This window comes from Gorilla gorilla, chromosome 10 (assembly GCF_029281585.2).
Source record: "Gorilla gorilla gorilla isolate KB3781 chromosome 10, NHGRI_mGorGor1-v2.1_pri, whole genome shotgun sequence".
NCBI lineage: Eukaryota > Metazoa > Chordata > Mammalia > Primates > Hominidae > Gorilla > Gorilla gorilla.
In genome coordinates, this window is record NC_073234.2 from 55,367,501 (window position 1) to 55,389,209 (window position 21,709).

Consider the following 21,709-nt stretch of genomic DNA (forward strand, 5'->3'; position numbering starts at 1 on the left):
GAGGCTGAGAAAAATGGTAAAAATCACCCAGAACTGTGGGATGGATAAATGGACAGATATGTGATAAAGCAAGTATACTAAAATATTCATGGTAATAGCTAGGTGGCAGGTATATAAAATTTCATTGCAAACATTTCAAATTTGCCTATGTGTGAAAAATTTTATATTAAATGTTAAAAAAAATATCAGCCAGCATGAGATTACCCAGGAACCTTGGTGCCTTCATTAAAATAACTCCGAATAAAAGAAACTACAGGAAAAAAAAAGAGAAGATGAAGACACATACATTTTGAATTAAAAAACACTGCAGAAAAGAAGTTTATGGAAAAGATGCAAAAATTCAAAATCAAAATTTAATGTAGGGACTGGAGTCACTTTTACTATAGTAAAGCAAAGGAAAAGAAATGAGTAAAAAATGAGACTGAAGAATAAAGAGTTGGGCATCTTTTCATGTTTTTTGGGCCATTTCAGTTTTATGTAGTTTCCATATATACATACCATCACACACTCAGAAGAGTGGATAAAATTAAACATTTTAATTACAATACCAAATGTTGGCAAGTACATGGAGTAGCTGAGACTCTCATACATTTCTATAGAGTGTCAATTGATAAAATCATTTTGGAATTGGTTGGCATCATGTAGCAAACTTTTAACATCTTATGAGTCACCAATCCTTTGAAAACACTCAACAGAAATATGTCTGTATATGGCCAAAAAACAGAATATGGTTTAGAATGTTTATAGCAGCATTACTCTTAATAGCCCCAAATTGGAAATAACCCATTTGCCCATCAAAAGTAGAGAAAAAAATACAATAATATGAATAAAATACTATCATGCAACAACATGAATCAATCTCAAAAATATAATGCTGAAAATAATATTGTATGATTTCACATATAGAAAGTTCAAAATCAGGCAAAATGAACCTCTGGTGTCACAGATCAGGATAGTAGTCCCTTATAGAGAGGAGGATGGAGTAAAGATTGGAGAGAACATGAAAGATTTCAACTGATATTGCTCTATTTCTTAACTTGGACAGATAGTTATATGAGTGGTTCAGTTTGTGATAATTCACTGAACTTTATACTTCTGTTTTATAAAATCTTTATGATTTTCTTTAAAATTTTATTTAACAACTTTTAAAATAAAGTATGAAATTTCTAAGATCTTTCTGGAAAAGAAAAATTAGTTGTACAAAAATTGATTTAAAAATTTACAAAACGCTTTGGGAGGCTGAGGCAGGCGGATCACGAGGTCAGGAGTTCAAGACCAGCCTGGCCAACATGGTGAAACCCCATCTCTACTAAAAATACAAAAAATTAGCTGGGCGTGGTGGCAGGAGCTACTTGGGAGGCTACTAATCCCAGCTACTCAGGAGGCTGAGGCAGGAGAATCGCTTGAACCCAGGAGGCAGAGGTTGCAGTGAGCCGAGACCGCACCACTACACTCCAGCCTGGGCAACAGAGCGAGACTCCATCTCAAAAAAAAAAAAAATTTTACAAAATAAAAATAACTTTACAAAGTACAATCAGTTTTTCCCCCACAATCAATGAATATTTTAACAAAGAAAAAAGACTTTAGTTTCAAAAAGTTAACAAAATCATAATTTTTTCAAAGTGATAGTCACATGTTAAAAAGTATTCTTTTATTTGAATATTGCATGGGTAAAACTAGAAAGAATAAACTGAAATCACTAGGATGATTTTAAAGTAATAATTTCCTTTTTGATATAAATGTTTAATTTTTTGAGGTTTTAAAAAATTAAGCACTCACTTTGTTTTGATATAAAACAAAACATGCCTAATTTGTGTTTTTATAAAATGATATTCTTTCAACTTCTAAATTCACATGTTAGTTTTTTGAGATGATTTAACAAAGAATAAATATTGGGCCACTCTAATATCCTTAACAGATAATAAAAATAATTTCTAAGCAACACTAGTAAAAACCATTTAGGATACAAATCAGCTTCTAAGAAAACAAGTTTAAACAAGTTTCTTTCCATTCCCTCCTCAAAACAGTATGAAGGGTAAAAGAAATTTATTTTTTGCTAGGCGTGGTGGCTCACGCCTGTAATCCCAGCACTTTGGGAGGCCGAGGCAGGTGGATCACTTGAGTTGAGGAGTTCAAGACCAGCTTGGGCAATATAGTGAGACACCCTCCCCCACCCCCCACCTTACAGAAAATTAAAAAATGAACTGTTGGGCATGGTGGCATGTGCCTGTGGTCCCAATTACTCAGGAGGCTAAGGTGGGAGGATCACTTGAGCCCAGGAGGTTGGAGGCTGCAGTGAGCCATGATGGCCCCACTGAACTCCAGCCTGGGTAACAGAGCAAGACTCTTGTCTTGGGGGGCAGAGGATAAGCAAACCCCCAAATCCTCAGAAATTTGAGGAATTACAAGGAAAGAGTAACCATACACAGATTGGGAAAAAACTACAAAAGTAGAGGTGTTAATATCCTCAGAGAGATGAGAAGACACCACTAAGAACAGGATGTTATAAAATAGTAACAACTGGCAATCAATAACGAGCTCTTAAAAATTAAGGAAATTTCCGGCTGGGGGTGGTGGCTCATGCCTGTAATCCCAGCACTTTGGGAGGCTGAGGAGGGCGGATCACGAGGTCAGGAGATCGAGACCATCCTGGCTAACTAGGTGAAACCCTGTCTCTACTAAAAATACAAAATATTAGCGGGGCATGGTGGTGGGCGCCTGTAGTCCCAGCTACTCCAGAGGATGAGGCAGGAGAATGGTGTGAACCCGGGAGGTGGAGTTTGCAGTGAGCCAAGATCGTGCCACTGCATTCCAGCCTGGGCAATGGAGCGAGACTCTGTCTCAAAAAAAAAAAAAAAAAAAAAAAAAAAATTAAGGAAATTTCCAACAAATAGATTAAACAGAGAGAAAACAGAAAGCTAAAAGAGAAAAGAAAAAGAAACATACCAGAAAAGTTCCCATTACTGAAGGATATAAATCTCCAGATAGAAAGGACCCACCAAAATGAAATAATGACTTCAATGAAAACAACAACACCCACCGAAGACACATCATCAAGAAACCTCAGAATATTCAGAAATAAAGAGATCACAACAGTTTCTAGAGGGGGGAAAACAGATCACATACAAAGAAATGGGAACCAGAATGTCACTAGTCTTCTCAACAGCAAAGCTGGTGCTAGAATACACCAAAGCAATGCCCTCAGGTTTTTAAAGAAAAATGATTTTTCAATCTAGAATGTTATGTACAGCCAACAACTATCAAGAGTAAGGGTAGATTACAGACATTTTTAGGCATGTAGGGTCTTAAATGATTGAAGGATATGCTTTTGCATGAAGAGAGTAAAACAAGAAAAGAAAATGAATGGGTTTCAACGAAAAGGGATTCAACGTGGAGGTAATTCCTGAGAAGAGCTGTGTACCAGGTCCAGAGAGCAACCTGTCTAGACTGCAGAAGGGCAGTTCGCAAGGAAAAAAATATTCTAAAAATGAAAATTTGACAGAGGTTTAACAACTGTGTTTCAGTATGTGGACAGCTTATTGACATGCTTCAAAGATACTGATTAAAATATATGGTACAATCAGTATTAGGCCTGTAAAAAGCCAAGCAAAAAGCATGGCACTCATGCTTTTTATGGGCCTAATACAGAGACAAAAAAGCTGGGTACGGTGGCTCACACCTGTAATCCCAGCCCATTGGGAGGCCAAGGTGGGTGGATCACTTGAGGTCAGGAATTGAAGACCAGCCTGGCCAACATGGTGAAACCACATCTCCACTAGAAATAAAAAAATTAGCCAGGCGTAGTAGTGGGAGCCTGTAGTCCCAGCTACTCAGGAGGCTGAGGCAGGAGAATCACTTAAACCTGGGAGGCAAAGGTTGAAATGAGCCGAGATCACGCCACGGAACTCCAGTCTGGGTGACAGAGCGAGACTCTGTCTCAAAAAATAAAAATGAGAAAGAGAAAGAAAAACATAATAGTATAGCATTTGGCTCAATATCAAACAATCCAACCATAATATCTGATTTAAGATTTAATCAACGACTGTGATGGAACAATAATATGATGAGGTAAAAGTAAAGTGGGAAGAAGAGATGTTTATCCAATTTCTTAAAAGGGAAGTCAATAAATGTATAAAATTAGATAAGTTAAGAAATAGTAACATAGACATATTTTGAAAAATGAAAGCAATTGCACTAGCTCAAATTGTTGCAGGCTCCCCCCTTGGAGGTGGGTGGGGGGGGTAAAGTAGGGAACTATTTGGTTATGTGTGTGTGTGTGTGTATATATATATATATATATATATATATATAACCATATATATATATATATATATATAACCATATATATATAACCATATATATATAACCAAATATATATATATATATAACCAAATATATACATATATATATATTTTGAGATGGAATCTCGCTCTGTCACCCAGGCTGGAGTGCAGTGGCGGGATCTCGGTTCACTGCAAGCTCCGCCTCCTGTGTTCACGCCATTCTCCTGCCTCAGCCTCCCTGAGTAGCTGGGACTACAGGCGCCCGCCACCACGCCCAGCTAATTTTTTTGTATTTTTTACTAGAGACGGGGTTTCACTGTGTTAGCCAGGATGGTCTTGATCTCCTGACCTTGTGATCTGCCCGCCTTGGCCTCCCAAAGTGCTGGGATTACAGGCGTGAGACACCACGCCCAGCCTGGTTATAACTTCTATAGCACTTACTTTTTTTTTTTTTTTTTTTTTTTTTTTTTGAGACAGAGTCTTGCTCTTTCACCAGGCTGGAATGCAGTGGCGTGATCTTGGCTCACCGCAACCTCTGCCTTACGGGTTCAAATGATTCTCCTGCCTCAGCCTCCTGAGTAGCTGGGACTACAGGTATGCGCCACCACGCCCAGCTAATTTTTGTATTTTTAGTAGAGATGGGGTTCCACCATGTTGGCCAGGATGATCTCAATATCTTGACCTCGTGATTCACCTGCCTCAGCCTCCCAAAGTACTGGGATTACAGGGATAAGCCACCACGCCCCGCCTTGATTTTTTAAAATTTATTTTTTCTAACACCTTCATTGAGGTATAATTCACACACTATACAATCTATTTATTTATTTGAGATGCAATCTTGCTCTGTCATACAGGCTGGAGTACAGTGGCATGATCTCAGCTCACTGCAACATCCGCCTCCTGGGTTCAAGCGATTCTCCTGCCTCAGCCTGAGTAGCTGGGATTACAGGCATGCGCCACCATGCCCAGCTAATTTTTATATTTTTTAGTAGAGATGGGGTTTTGCCATGCTGGCCAGGCTGGTCTCAAACTCCTGACCTCGGATGATCCGCCCGCCTCAGCCTCCCAAAGTGCTGGGATTATAGGCATAAGCCACCGCGTCTGGCCCAATCCACCCATTTAAACAAAAATTCTCTCGTTTTTAGTATATTCACGGAATTGTGCAACCATCACCACAATTCTAGAATATTTTCATCATCTTTAAAAGAAACCCAATACCCATTAGCAGTCACTTCCAATTTTCCCCAAATCCTTCCTTTGTTGTGTTTTAGTTTTTTTCCATTGTGGTAAAACATACATAACATAAAACGTACTATTTTAACCACTTTTAAGTGTACAGTTCAGTGGCATTAAGTACATTCATACTGTTGTACAACCATCACCACTATCCATCTCCACAACTTTTTCATCATCTCATAATTCTACCCACTTAACAGTAACTCTCCATTCCTGAACTACCCCCAGCCCCAGTAACCACTGTTCTACTTTCTGTCTCTATGCATTTGACTCTTCTAGGTATCTCATAAGTGAAATCATACCATATATTTGTCCTTTTGTGTCATGCTAATTTCACTTGGCATGATGTTCTCAAAGTTTATTCATATGTAGCATATGTCAGAATTTTTTTCCCTTGTAGGCTGGGCTCAGTAGCTCATGCCTGTAATCCTAGCACTTTGAGGGGCCGAGGCAGGTGGATTGCTTGAGCCCAGAAGTTCAAGACAACCCTGCGCAACATGGTGAGACCTCGTCTCTACTAAAAATACAAAAACTGAGATGGGAGGATCACCTGAGCCTGGAGAGGTCAAGACTGCAGTGAGCCATGATTGCTCTGCTGCAACCCACCCTGGGCAACTGAGTGAGACCCCGTCTCAAAGATAAAAAAAAACCTCAAAAACTCATAGAACTGTACACTAAAAAGAGTGAACTTTACTATAAGTAAATTGTTTTTTCCTTTGTAATACTGAGTAATATCCCATTGCATGTACATGCCACATTTTGTCTATCATCGATGATAGACACTTAGGTTGCTTCCACACCAATTTTTGTCTCTTGTGAGTAATAGCCATCAATATTGGTGTAAACATATCTGTTCAATTCCCTGCCTTCAGTTCATTTGTGAATATACTCAGAAGTGGGACTGCTGAATGAAACAGGTAATTCTGTTTGTTTTTTTAAGGAACTGCCCTGTTTTACACAGTAGCTAGGCATTCTCTATATATTCTGGATATTAGTTTCTTCTCAGACAGGTGACTTGCAATTATTTTGTCTAATTCTATGGGTTGCCTTTTTACTCTGTTGATAGTCCTTTGATGTACAAGCTTCAAATTTTGATGAAGTAGTTTGTCTGGTTTTCCTTTTATTGCCTGTGTCTTTGGTGTCATATCCCAAGAAATCACTGCCAAATCCAATATTATAAAGCTTTTGCCCTGTGTTTTCTTCTAAGAGTCTTACAGTTTTAGCTCTTATATTTAGGTTTTATATATGGTACAGGGTAAGTGTCCAACTTCATTGTTTTGATGTACATATCCAGTTTTTCAAATGCCATTTGTTGAAAAGACTGTCTTTTCCTCATCGAATGAAGAATTGTCATACTTATGGAAAATCATTTGACCAAATACGTGAGGACTTACTTTTGGGCCCTCTCTTCTATTCCATTGGTCTCTATGGCTGTCTTTATGCCAGTACCACGCTGTTTTGATTATGTTAGCTTTGTAGTAAATCAGAAGTGGGAGTCCTGCAACATTGTTCTTTCTCAAGATTGTTTCTGCTATTCAGGGTCTCTTGAGATTACGTATGAATTCTAGTACGAATTTTTCTTTTTTTGAGTAAGATTATCACTGTATTTATTTTCCTATATTTTTTCTATAGCTTCAATGTTTTATCTTCAAAATGAAAAGAAAAATATCCCCAAATTTAGAACTGGATCATTTGGCCCTTTGTCTTCTTTATCTCCTCCCTGTTCAAAATGCTTGCATCTCTTAACGGCCAGCATCCTGTTGATCTGCTGTTAGGCTCAACACATTCCACCCTTAGCATAATCGTGGTTTTAGCCTTTGTATTAGTCCATTTTCATGCTGCTGATAAAGACATACCCAAGACTGGGCAATTTACAAAAGAAAGAGGTTTATTGGACTTTTAGTTCCACGTGGCTGGGGAGGCCTCACAATTATGGTGGAAAGTGAAAAGTACGTCTCACATGGTGGCAAACGAGAGCTTTTGCAGGCACACTCCCTTTTTTAAAACCATCGGATCTCGTGAGACTTATTCACAATAATAAGAACAGCACAGGAAAGACGTGCCCCCATGATTCAATTACTTCCTGCTGGGTCCCTCCCACAACATGTGGGAATTCAAGAGGAGATGTGGGTGGGGACACAGCCAAACCGCATCAGCCTTCTTTTGGAAAACTGACTTTGTCTGCCCACCACAGCCACTCTGCTTCCAATCATAGCACCTCTTTCCCTGGGCATACAGGGAATCCTTGCCCTTCTCATACTGTGTCACTTTTGTAAGGCTGATGCTTACCACACTTCTTACACAAGGTTCTTTGGGTTTTAGGCACATTGACCATCTCTGCAGCAGAGCTGCCCTGTCTATACGATGAAAACAGGAAACTGCATCTGCCACCCTCACCTCGTGTCACTCACACATAACTTGATTTTTCTATTTTTTCAAAAATCATTGGGATGTTGACAGGGGTTGCACTGAATCTGTAGAATACTTTGGCAGTACTGACATCTCACCTAAATTAAGTCTTCCAATCCATGAATATGAGAAATCTTTCCAGTTGTTTATATATTCTTTAATTGCTTTCAGTAATATTTTGTAGTCTTCAGTTTACAAATCTTCTCTTTGGTTAAGACAACTCCTAAGTATTTTACTCTTTTTGATGCTATTGTAAATGGAATTACTGGCCAGGTGCGGTGGCTCACACCTGTAATCCCAGCACTTTGGGAGGCTGAGGCAGGTGGATCACGAGGTCAGGAGTTCAAGACCAAACTGGCCAACATGGTGAAACTCTGTCGCTACTAAAAATACAAAAATTAGCTCGGCATAGTGGCATGAGCCGATAATCCCAGCTACTCGAGAGGCTGAGGCAGGAGAATCGCTCGAACCCAGGAGGCAGAGGTTGCAGTGAGCCAAGATCGTGCCACTGTACTCCAGCCTGGGCGATAGAGCGAGACTCTGTCTCAAAAAATTCCAGATCAGAACTCTAGGAGAAAATGAATTTCCCACCACCTGTCTATCAATAAATACTTACTGAATGACTATCATATTGCCAACACTATGCTAGGCACTAAAGATACAAAGATCAAAATACTGAATCCCTATCTTCAAAGAGCTCATCATCTAAGGTGGTAACATGCAACACATGGGGCATTAGGGAATATGTACTGTGCTCCAGGTCAGGGTTAAGGTAGTGAGGAAGACGTCAGGAAAGGAAGCAGTAACCACTGAGTTGAATCTTAAAGGATGAATAGGAGGTAGAGATTATAATGTGTTGGGCACTGTGCTAAGTGTTCAAGCTACAAAGATTAATCAGAGGAAGTCTCTGCACATAGTTCTGTAAGGGAAAAAGCCACATAAAAAAACATTTTCAAAACAATGAGATTAAAAGTTTTAAGACAGACATGTTATAAAAATAGAGGAGAACAAGCTCAGTAGGGAAGGGGAACAGAGCAAAGGAAAAGCTACACAAAGAAACTCATGTCTGAACTGAATCATGAAGGATAAGCAGATATTCAATAGGTGGGCAACGCAGGGAGGAGGGCATTCTAGGCAGGGAGAATAGTATGAGCATTGGAACAAAGGTACCAAGTGTGACTTGAAAGAGCCCAATGTGATTAGGAACTTGCATGTGGCTTAGTTTCACTGAAATGTACGCTATGAAACAAAAAAGAGGTTAGAAGGGAAATAAAGTAAGAAAAGTAAAAAGAAATGTTATGAACTAAATCATGAAGATACTGGTATTCTCATATGGTTACTAAACCTTTACATTTCTTTTTTTTTTCTAAAAAAAACTTAGCTCAAGTGTTAAAAATTTTCTTTTTCATTTATACTTGATTAAATAAATATAGTAACATTTGTAATTGCAAATACTTTTCAACTTTAGCTTTAAATGTTATTCACCTTCCACTTAGAGAAATCTTAAAACAATATAGTCAAATTCATTTTCTTTTTATAATTGATACCACTATTTTTATGCTTAGAAAATTCAGTTTAAAGGTCATTGTAAAAAAAATGTCATAAAAGACCTAAGACAAGGTAAAATAGGGGTGTACGGAAGAACTAACATGGATTCAAAATACATTAAGGAGATGGAACTAATATTATGTGAAAGGGAGGGCCTGAGATAGAAAGTGACTATCAGGAACACAAGATGCATCTGAGGACAACTTCGCTGAGAGGCGGCCCAAGACTGGTCAATTGAAGATGTAGGAGGAATTCTAGAAAAGTAACTAAGGAAGACAAGGTATTGACAGAATATTCTATATTTGCTCTCTCACGAATTAATGAGTTATCCCTCCTAGTTTCTGTAGATCTACAAAATCCTGGGTTTTCTTTTGCTTAAATCCATTGGAAAGTTAAGTTTTAAAACTTCAGAGTATTATACACATACCTTAACATTATTTATGCCATTGATGGGTACATGAAAATGCCAGATGTCAAACTGAATTTCATTTGGACTCCACGTGATTCAAATGATCAAATTCCTTTGTTTTCCCCAATAAACTCCTAAGTTTCCTCTTTAGTAGAGCTGCTTTTTGTTCTAAATTATATGGTCAGTAAGACAAATTAACTTAATAAAACAACTTAAAAGACCACCTTTTGGTTGTTTTAACTTCTATTTATTTTTGACTTTTAAGAGCTCATCATGGCCTGACCTAGGCATAAACTTTTGGATGTATTTGCAAAATTGATGAGAAAAACAATGAAGAAAATACAGTTATCTAATTTTATTAACTTATATGTAAAAATAAAATAAACTAAATTCACTTTGGCTACAGAAAACATATTACTCACCTGCGACCACATTCTGAATATTTACCAATATTTTTTAATATTAAGGCAGCTGTTAGTCGGATGTGTTTAGTTATTGGTCCCTCTTTTTCATCCTTAAAAAGAAAGGAAAAAAAAGAAAGAATAAAGATCTAAATCATACAGGACTCAGACTTTTACAGATAAGGGTTTCAAGGCATGCTTACTGTAAAATCTCGAAAGACAAGGTTTCTTGATCCTCTCCTCAGAGCCATAAGTGCAGCACTGGGATGATTCACAATGGCCTTTTGTGCTCTAGGAGTTGAGCTTGTGCCCCCTACAGTTGGCTGCCTAAATTGATGAGAGAGAGAGAGAGAGAGAATTAACGTGATACTGCAGACAGACTGACAACTATGACCACCCTGCCAACCCCTTTAAGCTGGTTATTTTAAAATCGTGTTTACAGGGTGACTAAAGGTCCAATGGTCTAGCACTAACGTTTATGCTCTGTGACAGCTTAGGCAAAGGGGCGCTTAGTATCAAGGTGAAGTTTCAAGTCTTTTATTTTCCAATCTATCAATTTTAAAGCAAACAGATGTTCCATCTTTAAAGTTACTGTATTGGGTAAGTATGCAATCAAGACAAATTCAACATAGCATCAAAGTTATAGCCTTCTCATCTTTGAAAATAATGTGAACATTTTAACAAAGAAGAAAAGTCTACAATTTTTGCTATAAATTATTTCTAAATGGTACCTAAGAGTAAAGTAATATTACCTAAGAATGTACTGACACTGGTCATCCAAGAAAACATGGTATGATAACATGGAATTATGCTAAATACCACATTTCCAACTATTACTTACATATCTTAAATTTCATTATTATTTTATAATTTCAATCAATCATTTCACTATAGTTCTGTTATTTATGAAAGATACAGAATGGAAGAACTGCAGAGATGATTTTATGTAAAATAAGATTCAAACTACTGTAGATTTCTTTCGCCAAGCAGATATAATGCATCATTATCTGTGTGCTCTGGTGAGACAGCAATGGAGATGCTGACTCGTATATGAGGAAACCCTATTTCTGACACTGTAACTGGCTGCATGACTTTCAATATTTCTTTTCACATCTGAAAAGCAGGGGTATTTCTGATATATTTTTACTAATTCTGAATATTAAATTATTTTAAGCTAATTCTGAATATTAAATAAGATAACCTGAAAACAATCTTTAAACTGTAAACTAGTGTATGTTTATATGTGTGTGTATATATATATATATATATATATATTTGATAATGACAAGATATGAAATCTCTTTGCCATTATCAAATAGATGATTACTCTTTTACAGAAAAAAGAACCATACACAGTACTTTTAGTTTACAAAGCATTTCTCATATATCATCTGTCATTACTTCCAATGACTGACTAGTCTACAAAACAGAATCAGTGTTAGAGCTGAAAGGTAACTTACAGACCACACTGTCCAGCCAAAAGGAAAAGTGATGCCAAGAGAATCTAAGCAATTTGAACAGGGTCACATTGCTGGTTCATGGCAGAGCTGGACTAGAACCCAGGTTTCTGGTCTCCTAATATGCTAAGTTGCGTTTCATTTTCTTGTGTTTTGCCTAGTTTCTTTTTGTATGTACAACAGGAAGTAAACTCATTTTCCTTACTTGGTAGAAGACTTCTGACTTCCTGCTTGTCCTGGTTCATCTGGTTTTAATCCTGCAAGTAGGGCATCCTTTGAACAGTGCTTGTCCTTTTTGAGGAAGAAGAAGCAAGAGAATGGCACGTCAAAATCTTTAATGCAGTCAAATGAGTTACTGATCAAATAGTATTTAAAAAGTGTACCTGCAAGTGGGTAATAAAAGAAAACCGCTGTCGCTGAAAAGGCTCACAACCTTCCCAAAGACACTGCCCTGGATATACATCTTTTCCTCCATGTTCAGTTGCTGCATGGTAGAAAACCTGTGAGGGTGTCTGAAACCACCTATAAAAAATAAAAGTAGTAGACACTTGGATGTATTCAAGTATATTTTGAAACTATTTCAAAAATTTCTCTGCTTATATTTCCAAGTGGAATCATCAGTTGTACTGAACCCTTTTGGTAAATTGTTTTAACATCCCTTATTCATAATTCCCTACCTTCAATGAAGGCTGACTAAAAATCTCTTAAAAGTGAATGAAATATCATTAAAAACACCATAGAACATTATCTTATAAACAAATACCATACTCTACTGTACTTTTATAAATTGCTCAAGCATTTACCAGATTTCATATTACATATAATAACTCAAGCATATCCAATCCAACAGTTCAAATTCTATAAGTTTTAGTAAGTCTGCCTTTTAAGTTCACATTTATATGTCTGTCCATGTTTTTAAGTCCCATCTCTCACTCCTCCAGCACATACCCTATGATGTCTGAGTGGGCAGGTGGCAAAGCACACAAAACTGAAGAAAGTCAGATTTTATTCTCCTTTATTAGACAGTAGGGAAATGAGAGAGAACAGTGGAATCTAGACAGCAAAGAATGTATTAAAAGGCTTCAATTACTAATGAGTAACTCAAATATTTGTGCAATCAATATATTTTTTTTTTTTTTGAGACGGAGTCTCGCTCTGTCACCAGGCTGGAGTGCAGTGGTGCGATCTCGGCTCACTGCAACCTCCACCTCCTGGGTTCAAGTGCTTCTTCTGCTTCAGCCTCCCGAGTACCTGGGACTACAAGCACACGCCACCATGCCCAGCTAATTTTTGTATTTTTAGTAGAGACGGGGTTTCACCATGTTGGCCAGGCTGGTCTCGAATTCCTGACCTCATGATCTGCCCGCCTCGGCCTCCCAAAGTGCTGGGATTACAGGTGTGAGCCACAGCACCTGGCCACAATCAATATCTTTAAGATATACAGCAAACATCTCTTAGGATTTGACTTTTTATGGCTGTCGTATCAACATATCTATATTTGAACCAGTTTTTAACGTGTAACAAATATCTAGTACCCCAAATTAATATTCCTTCAGGAATGACTAATATTTTAAAATAAAATTTAATCAAAAAAGTAATTAAATACTGAATTATATAACACAATGTCAGAAAGAATAAGTTACATATTTAATTTCCATCACATGCATCTATATAAATACCTACAAAAGTATATTGTGAGGCTAAAATCAGTAAATACATTTTAAGTTTTAGAATTTCGTTTAATTCTCAGAACTCACAATGCTATTTCATTAATATGAAATATGATTTGAGTTCTGTTATACCTACTAGTTATTGCCAGAAGGAGGCATTTCTTGTTGTTAAGACATTACCTAAATACTATTAAATCATTAATTGCAATATAAAGTCTACACACACGTGCACACATATACACAGAAACCAAAACCCAAATGTACTACTACTCACTATTCACAATGACTATTTCTAAACTATTTTTCAATACATACAATTAATCAAGTTTATTTGCAACAATAAAAATGGTAAATGTAGCAGCCATAGGAAAAAGGATAGCACTTCCTTAAATCAATTTTAATTACTAAATATACACAACTATGTATGATTTTAAGACAATAGATATTTTTAAGTGTTCATTAGTCTATCTGTCCTCAGAGTCTATTTTTCTCTCCAATCTACTACTCTTTTCTTCATTCCAAGTCTATTTTCTATCTAACTACTCTAGTCATAAAAGCTATTCATTGATTGTTGTGGTGGTTCAAGGTAAAGTTCTAATCTAACTATGAATGAAGCTGGTTGCAATAATCACATGAAGGTGAAAAGTAGTTAAGGGTTCCAAATCCATTAAATGAACTACCTGAATTTTATTTATTTATGAGACAGAGTCTTGCTCTGTCACCCAGGCTGGAGAGCAACGGCGCGATCTCGACTCAATGCAACTTCTGCCTCCCGGGTTCAAGCGATTCTCCTGCCTCAGTCTCCCAAGTAGCTGGGACTACAGGCACCTGCCACCACGCCCAGATAATTTTTGTATTTTTAGGCGAGACGGGGTTTCACCATGTTGGCCAGACTGGCCTCGAACTCCTGACTTTGTGATCCACCCGCCTCAGCCTTCCAAAGTGTTGGGATTACAGGCGTGAGCCAGCCACTGTGCCTGGCCGATACCTGAGTTTTAAAAGTTTATGTGTAATATTGGAGAGTTAAACTCTAAAGAAATGTAAAGCAAATAAATGCTGAGTTTTCAGAACATTACGGATATTTATTGGATGGGTTGGGAGAAGTGTAAGTGATGAAGCAGAATGCTACCATTTACTGTCATGTCTAGAAAACTGTTCTTAAAACTACTCCAGCAATCACCTCCACTCCCTATCAGCAACCCGCAAATCATAAACAATATGTTCATTTAAGGGAACTGGGAAAATTCAAGAGTATCCAAAAATAATAAAAATTAAAATGACCTGTGATATATAGCCAAGTATACTAAAATGCTAACATTTTAGTATACTTTCTTTAAGCCTTCTCTGAGTATGTATGTGTTTTTAAACAAAACTGGGACTGTTACTGATATAATTTTATATACTGCTGCCACTCCAGGGTAATATGATACCTTTGTACAAATTATTATTATTATTATTATTATTTGAGACAGAGTCTCACTCTGTTGCCCAGGCTGGAGTGCAGGGGCACAATCTTGGCTCACTGCAACCTGTGTCTCCTGAGTTCAAGTGTTTCTTTTGCCTTAGCCTCCGGAGTAGCTGGGATTACGTGCACCACAATCCCTAATTTTTGTATTTTTTTAGTAGAGACAGGGTTTCGCCATGTCGGCCAGGCTGGTTTCAAGCTCCTGACCTCAAGTGATTCGCCTGCCTTGGCCTCCCAAAGTGCTGGGATTACAGGTGTGGGCCACCAAGCCCAGCCCCTTTGTACAAATTAAAATAATACTCTTCCTTAAGATACTTTATTGCCTTGTGCTGAAAAATTGTTGTAATAAATATACAACATATGGCACATACAATGTAACTGGATCCCCCTTTGATGTGTACAACCACAGGCAACAGCTCTGGGCAAAAAAGATTCCTCTGAAACTCATTTTACTCACTGAGAATCTAGTTTTAAAGATGGGTGTGAGGCTTAAATTTGATGATATGTATAAATCTATTTGGAAAATACTAGGCCAAAAATAAATAAGGGCTATTGTCATCATGATCAGTAATAGTAGCAGTAGTGGTGATAAGGGCTAGTGGAGGTACTACTGGTAACGTCTTGTCTCTTCACCTGCCCATCTTGTTAATCCTCTACTCTGAGATCTTCTCCACAACTATTCCAAAATTGCCAAGCTTTGCTAAGTAACGTTTGGTCCACCTTCAAGTTAGTGGCCTCCATTAGCAAGCAACACTCACTATCGCTCACAACTAATTTTATTCATTTCTGCTCCTGAAAATATTCTCCATAGAAACTGCCTGCAATTCAACTTTGGTTAAATAGTGAGTTTCGATCTTATTTTAGAGCTTGTCTTCCTCTGTACTTGTGTGTATTTGTAAATTTAGAGACAGTATCTTACATTTGTATCTCTGAAAAAAATGCTTATTACTGAAAAAATAAGTTTATTTCATTAGAGCTTTTTTTTTTTGAGACGGAGTCTCGCTCTGTCACCCAGGCTGGAGTGCAGTGGAGCGATCTCGGCTCACTGCAAGCTCCGCCTCCCAGGTTCACACCATTCTCCTGCCACAGCCTCCCGGGTAGCTGGGACTACAGGCGCCCGCCAGCACGCCCAGCTGATTTTTTATATTTTTAGTAGAGACAGGGTTTCACCGTGTTAGCCAGGATGGTCTCAACCTCCTGACCTCGTGATCTGCCCGCCTAGCTTCTTTAACTTTCTTCTGTACATTAGATCTTCAGTCATTATTCATCCTTTCTTTCTCTTGGATCTCAGCCAAATGTAGCTACTATTTCCCTGGTTAACTCCTTCACTTATATATTGGTGAGACAACCAAGTTAAAAGGGCTCCTCAGAGAATCCCTGACCAGCCTCTGCACTGGAAGGACGGGGTGGAGCCTCGGGAAGTTCGTGCCACTTGCAGCAGCGAGATGCCTGGCCACTCCTCTTCCTGTGTGGTAAGCTGGGATTCAATCTGTGAGGTGGAAAACCTGTTAGCAGGACTCCATCTCACTTTGCTGAGTTGTTTTTCCTTTTCCGTTCTCATCCAGTAAATTCCACTCCTCACACTTCTATGTGTCTATGAGCCTAATCTTTCCTGGTTGTGTGAAAAGAACCCGGTTTTTTCCTACAACATTGGATTCTATTGTGTTTCTTCCTAAATTATCCCCTTTTGCATCTTTTATCTTTTCCTCTCTTCTGAATCCCACACTTAAGTATATAAAAACAAATGTTATTCTAACTAGAAGCGATAGAAACAACACTTTTTCTTTGATCCTGCTACTTTTTCAAAAGGAACCAGAATTTATCAATATCTGGCAAAACAATGCAAAATGTAATATTTAATATAATTACTGTAACAAGTTGACACTTTTCTCTCAGTCACTGGTGATTTAAAAAATATATATATTTTTCAGTTACATCATCACTATAATTTATAATAATTGGTTTCCTGCTTATTATTTAAATCATTGCAGTGAAAGCTCAGGATTAGCTTCTATTCTTCATTTAATTCCCCTTCAGCCAAATTGTATTTTCTTTTATTCCAGTGAAGAGCTGTTTGGTTCAACTGAGCAAATATTCACATAGGCTACTAGGTACAAATTTCCTGAAATGAAAACCCATTTTCTGGGGAGAAATTCAGGTCTGCTGCAGGAATTTGTATAAGTAACAAGGAGCTGAATGTTAATCACCAAGACAATGGGGAAAATGTCTCCAGGGCATGTCAGAGACCTTCATGGCAGCCTCTCCCCAGAGCCCTAGCAGGACAAAATTATTTCCTGGGCCAGTCCCAGGCCCCCCATGGTGCCTGCAGCCTGGGTACTTGATGCCCTGCATCCCAGCTGTTCCAGCCATGGCTAAAAAGGGCCAAGGTACAGCTTGGGCTGTGGCTTCAGAGAGTGCAAATCCCAAGCCTTGGCAGCTTTCACGTGGTGTTGAGCCTGTGGGTCCACAAAAATCAAAAATTGAGGTTTGGCACCTCCACCTAGATTTCAGAGGATGTATGGAAACATCTGGATGTCCAAGCAGAAGTTTGCTGCAGGGGCAGAACCCTCATGGAGAACATCTGCTAGGGCAGGTCAGAGCCCCACACAGAGTCCCCACTGGGACACTACCTAGTGGAGCTGTGAGAAGAGGGCCATCATCCTCCAGACCCCAGAATGGTAGATAAATGAAGAGCTTGCACTGTGCACCTGAAGAAACCACAGACACTCAATGCCAATCCATGAAGGCAGCTGACCGGGGGGGCACTGTATCCTGCAAAGCCACCAGGGCGGAGCTGCGCAAGGCTGTAGGAGCCCACCTCGTGCATCAGCGTGACCAGGGTGTGAAACATGCAGTCAAAGGAGATCATTTTGGAACTTTAAGGTTTAATGACTACCCTATTGGATTATGGACTTGGATGGTGCCTGTAGCCTCTTGGTTTTGGCCAACTTCTCCCATTTGGAATGGGTATATATACTCAATGCCTCTATCCCACTGTATCTAGGAAGTAACTAACTTGCTTTTGATTTTACAGGCTCATAGGTGGAAGGGACTTTCCTTGTCTCAAATGAGACTTTGGACTTGGACTTTTTGGTTAATGCTGGAATGAGCTCAGACTCTGGGGGACTCCTGGAAAGGCATGATTGTGTTTTGAAATGTGAGGACATGAGATTTGGGAGGGGACAGGGCAGAATGATATGGTTTGGCTGTGTACCCACCCAAATCTCACCTTGAATTGTAGTTCCCATAATCCTTACGTGTCATAGGAGGGACCCAGTGGGAGGTAATTGAATCATGGGGTTACCCCTATGCTGTTCTTGTGATAGTGAGTGAGTTCTCATGAGATCTGATGGTTTTATAAAGGGCTTATCCCTGTTTGCTCAGCACTTCTCTCTCCTGCTGCCATGTGAAGAAGGACATGTTTGCTTCTCCTTCTGCCATGATTGCAAGTTTCCTGAGGCCTGCCCAGCCCTGCAGAAGTGTGAGTCAATTAAACCTCTTTCCTTTGCAAATTACCCAGTCTCGGGCAGTTCTTTATAGCAGCATAAGAATGGACAATACAGATAGTTTCATTTGGAGTTTTCTTATTTACTCAAAGTCTTGGCGGGCTATTTTTCTTTAGTGGTCAAAAAGTATTCCATATCCTTCTTTATAGCCTTCCTACTGAAACAAACAAACAAACTCACCTGACTTAAAATGCAAGGGATTTTTTTTTTTTGCAGGAATATTCTAGTGAAAAAGATGGCACATAAATGTTAATAAATGCACATAAATGTATATGTGAGACTATACATCCAAAAAATTCATACTGCAAACATATTTTAGTTTTAAAAAAGGCTCTATCATTGGTTGCAGAACCATGAACTTGTACCTCAACCCTTGGCATCTGTTTTAGATATATATATTCTATGACAAAAGAAGTATCAAGGGCAAGCATTATTATATATTCAAATAAGACTTAGTAACAAGCTGCTAAAATTCTGGGGAAAAAATATACCAACAACCTTGGTGAGAGGCTAACCCAACTTTATTTTATCTAGTTGCAAAAGTTCAAAATAGAAAAAAAGTACTAACTACACTATTAAAGAAAAATTAATTTATTTCCTTAATACATGATGAAACATTATAAATACAAACTGGAAAACTGAAAATCAGTACTGGTATTCTTGGAAACAAAATATTGCTTTTCCTACAAGAATGAATTTTCCAGTCTCAGCTTCTGTGCTACCGTCAATCCAGATTAAAAGTCATAGGTGGGAACAACTGATTGACTAGTGTAGCTGCCAAAGGCAATAGGGGAGGAAGCAAGTATTTGGCCTTCTTGGGGGGCTTTTGTACAAAGATGGGCCCTGCCTCCTAGTAAGACTGAAATTGTAGGAAATATCCCAAATATAGGAAGGGGTTCATATGGGGGATGATCCAAACCAACTGCCCTCAGTTCTGACTCCTTTCCTTTCCTCCTAATAATTATTACAGGAAAAGATTTCTGTATTTGCTCTTTGACCTTCCCACATCAAGTGCTATTAACCCGCCGGTCTGTGAAGCAGTCACTTATTTTACATAGTAAAATATAAAAGTGAATTATTAGGGACTTTGTTTTAAAATGTTTTTAAAATGTGTACCTGCCAAACAAATATGAATATTGGGCTGAAACAGTAGTTCACATTTGAAAAGTGCTATGAAAGCCGATTTGTACAATTCAGGTATTATAACAATGTTTTTTGTTTGTTTGTTTATTTGAGACAGAATCTCACTCTGTTGAGCAGGCTGGAGTATACTGGCATGATCTCTGCTCACTGCAACCTCCACCTCCCAGGTTTAAGTGATTCTCCTGCCTCAGCCTCCCAAGTAGCTGAGATTACAGGCACCTGCCACCATGCCCAGCTAATTTTTGTATTTTTAGTAGAGATGGGGTTTCACTATGTTGGCCAGGCTGGTCTTGAACTCGTGACCTCAAGCAATCCGCACACCTCAGTATCCCAAAGTGCTGGGATTACAGGTGTGAACCACCGTGTCTGGTCAACAATGTTATTCTTAATAAGCTAAACATAAACTTGGAGATAAAATAAAAATAAGTGATGATGTGTGTATCTGTGTGGTTTTAATGAAATAAAAAAAGCATACCAAATAATTTTAAACTTTTAAATTCTAGCTTAGACATTCATTCTTCTCTTTGAAAGATATGCTAGCACATCAGTTCACACTGTTCTTGACAAAGCTGCACACAGCGCAACGTACGTCTCCACTTGAACTTCTGTTTGCTCAGAACTTACTATGTATCTGGCATATTCACATATATCATCTTATTTGATTTCCATTACTGCTCTTTGAACATAAAATTATCCCTTTACTGCTGAGGAAGTGTGCTTTCAAAAAGTAACTTTTCCAGAGTTATACAGCTAAGTAACAGAACTGGGATTTGAAACCTGGTATGTCTAACACAAAAGACCTGATTTTTTCCTTCTATGTGATAATACATAATTGTTTACTCAAATACTACACATAGATGTATTACTAGGTAAAAATGGGGGTATACTTTTATATACAGTATCTGTGATATCATACTGGCAAATAAATTCTGAAAGCATACTAGATAAGAGGTTAGCATTGGTATATAATTCTCCTTATTTTACGCACAAGTTTCCAAGGAATAAATAAGGTTTGTTTCTTTGTTTTTGTTTTTGCTGAACTACATACTAGATTCTCACCCTAGGAAATTCTTTTCCCAACTATTGTAAATATTTGATAACAAAAAGGTCTTCAACATGATTTGGCAAATTCTTCTCATTGTTATGTAACCTTTTGGCATTTGATAACATCTTTAAGTAATCAAATTCTTTGGTATTCAATGTTTAAAATAATAGAGCAAGGTAAAAATTCTACTACTATGTGTGGTATAAATCAGGGTATTTCCTAGTTAAAAAAATTATTTATGGCAAATCAGTAGTTAAGGCCTAAGGAACACATATTTCTCAAACTGATGTTACCAAAAATAAATTACTAAATGAAATTAATCTCACATTTATGAAGGCTCATTAGTTCAAATTATAAGGATAGTAATATTAGCAAAATATCTAGTATTTCTAGCGCTCTCACACAAAATATTTTATCAACCTAGAAACAGCAAGATGACGACAACTTGTTATCCTGACAATTGAAAATGCAAGATGCCAACAGGCTAAGTCAGCAAAGAACTGATGACTTTAGAATCAAGCTAGGTAAACTTCATTCATTTAACTTAGTCAAAAATATGTTAGTTAAAAGCATTTTATGTGCAAGGCATTGTGCTAATACCACAAAACTTCAGAAAACAACATATAACCCTCTGAAAATCTCTTCTGGTTTTATGACCACAAAATTGAGACAAATGATGCTACAAAACTAATTTCAATTTGTTTCTCCCACTGATATTTAAGTCAAGCTATTGATCAATCTAACTACTGATTAATTTCAACCTCAATTGGCAGTTTACCTAAAATTAAACAGTATTTGCTAAGGCATGTTATCATGAATTTAAAAATTCCACTTGGATATTTTACTCTTTCAAGTATTTTCACATTATCAAGATGGCAGTTTTATGTGTAACATTCAACTCGTCTTTAGATACTTCAATACTTTTGGAAGAAGTAGAAGTAATCATGTAAATCAATCTACCTTTGTTCTAGAAAACAAATTCTAGCTACCTGTAAGTTTTTAATCACTTGCAAAATATAGTGAAGTTGGTGTCTGTTGTTGTTTTCAGTAATTTTCTATCAGACAAAGCATTATTCGTACTTTAGCCAGTTTGGTACAAAAGTCTTATTCCGGGACTTCTGAGTCATGGTGAAGTAG

The 21,709-nt window shown here is 37.8% G+C and overlaps 1 protein-coding gene across 2 annotated transcripts in view; it reads right to left on the reverse strand.

Annotated features, from left to right (window-relative positions):
* ARID2 (AT-rich interaction domain 2) overlaps positions 1–21,709 on the reverse strand; it is a 183,048-nt gene that overhangs the window by 2,494 nt on the left and 158,845 nt on the right. For both annotated transcript variants that reach the window (XM_004052997.5, XM_019039241.3), the window contains exons 17-20: positions 12,127–12,265; positions 11,949–12,034; positions 10,490–10,613; positions 10,308–10,399 (exon numbers count right to left, since the gene is read on the reverse strand). In XM_004052997.5, the coding sequence (XP_004053045.1) occupies positions 10,308–10,399; positions 10,490–10,613; positions 11,949–12,034; positions 12,127–12,265 (441 nt within the window). The remainder of the gene's footprint in view (positions 1–10,307; positions 10,400–10,489; positions 10,614–11,948; positions 12,035–12,126; positions 12,266–21,709) is intronic.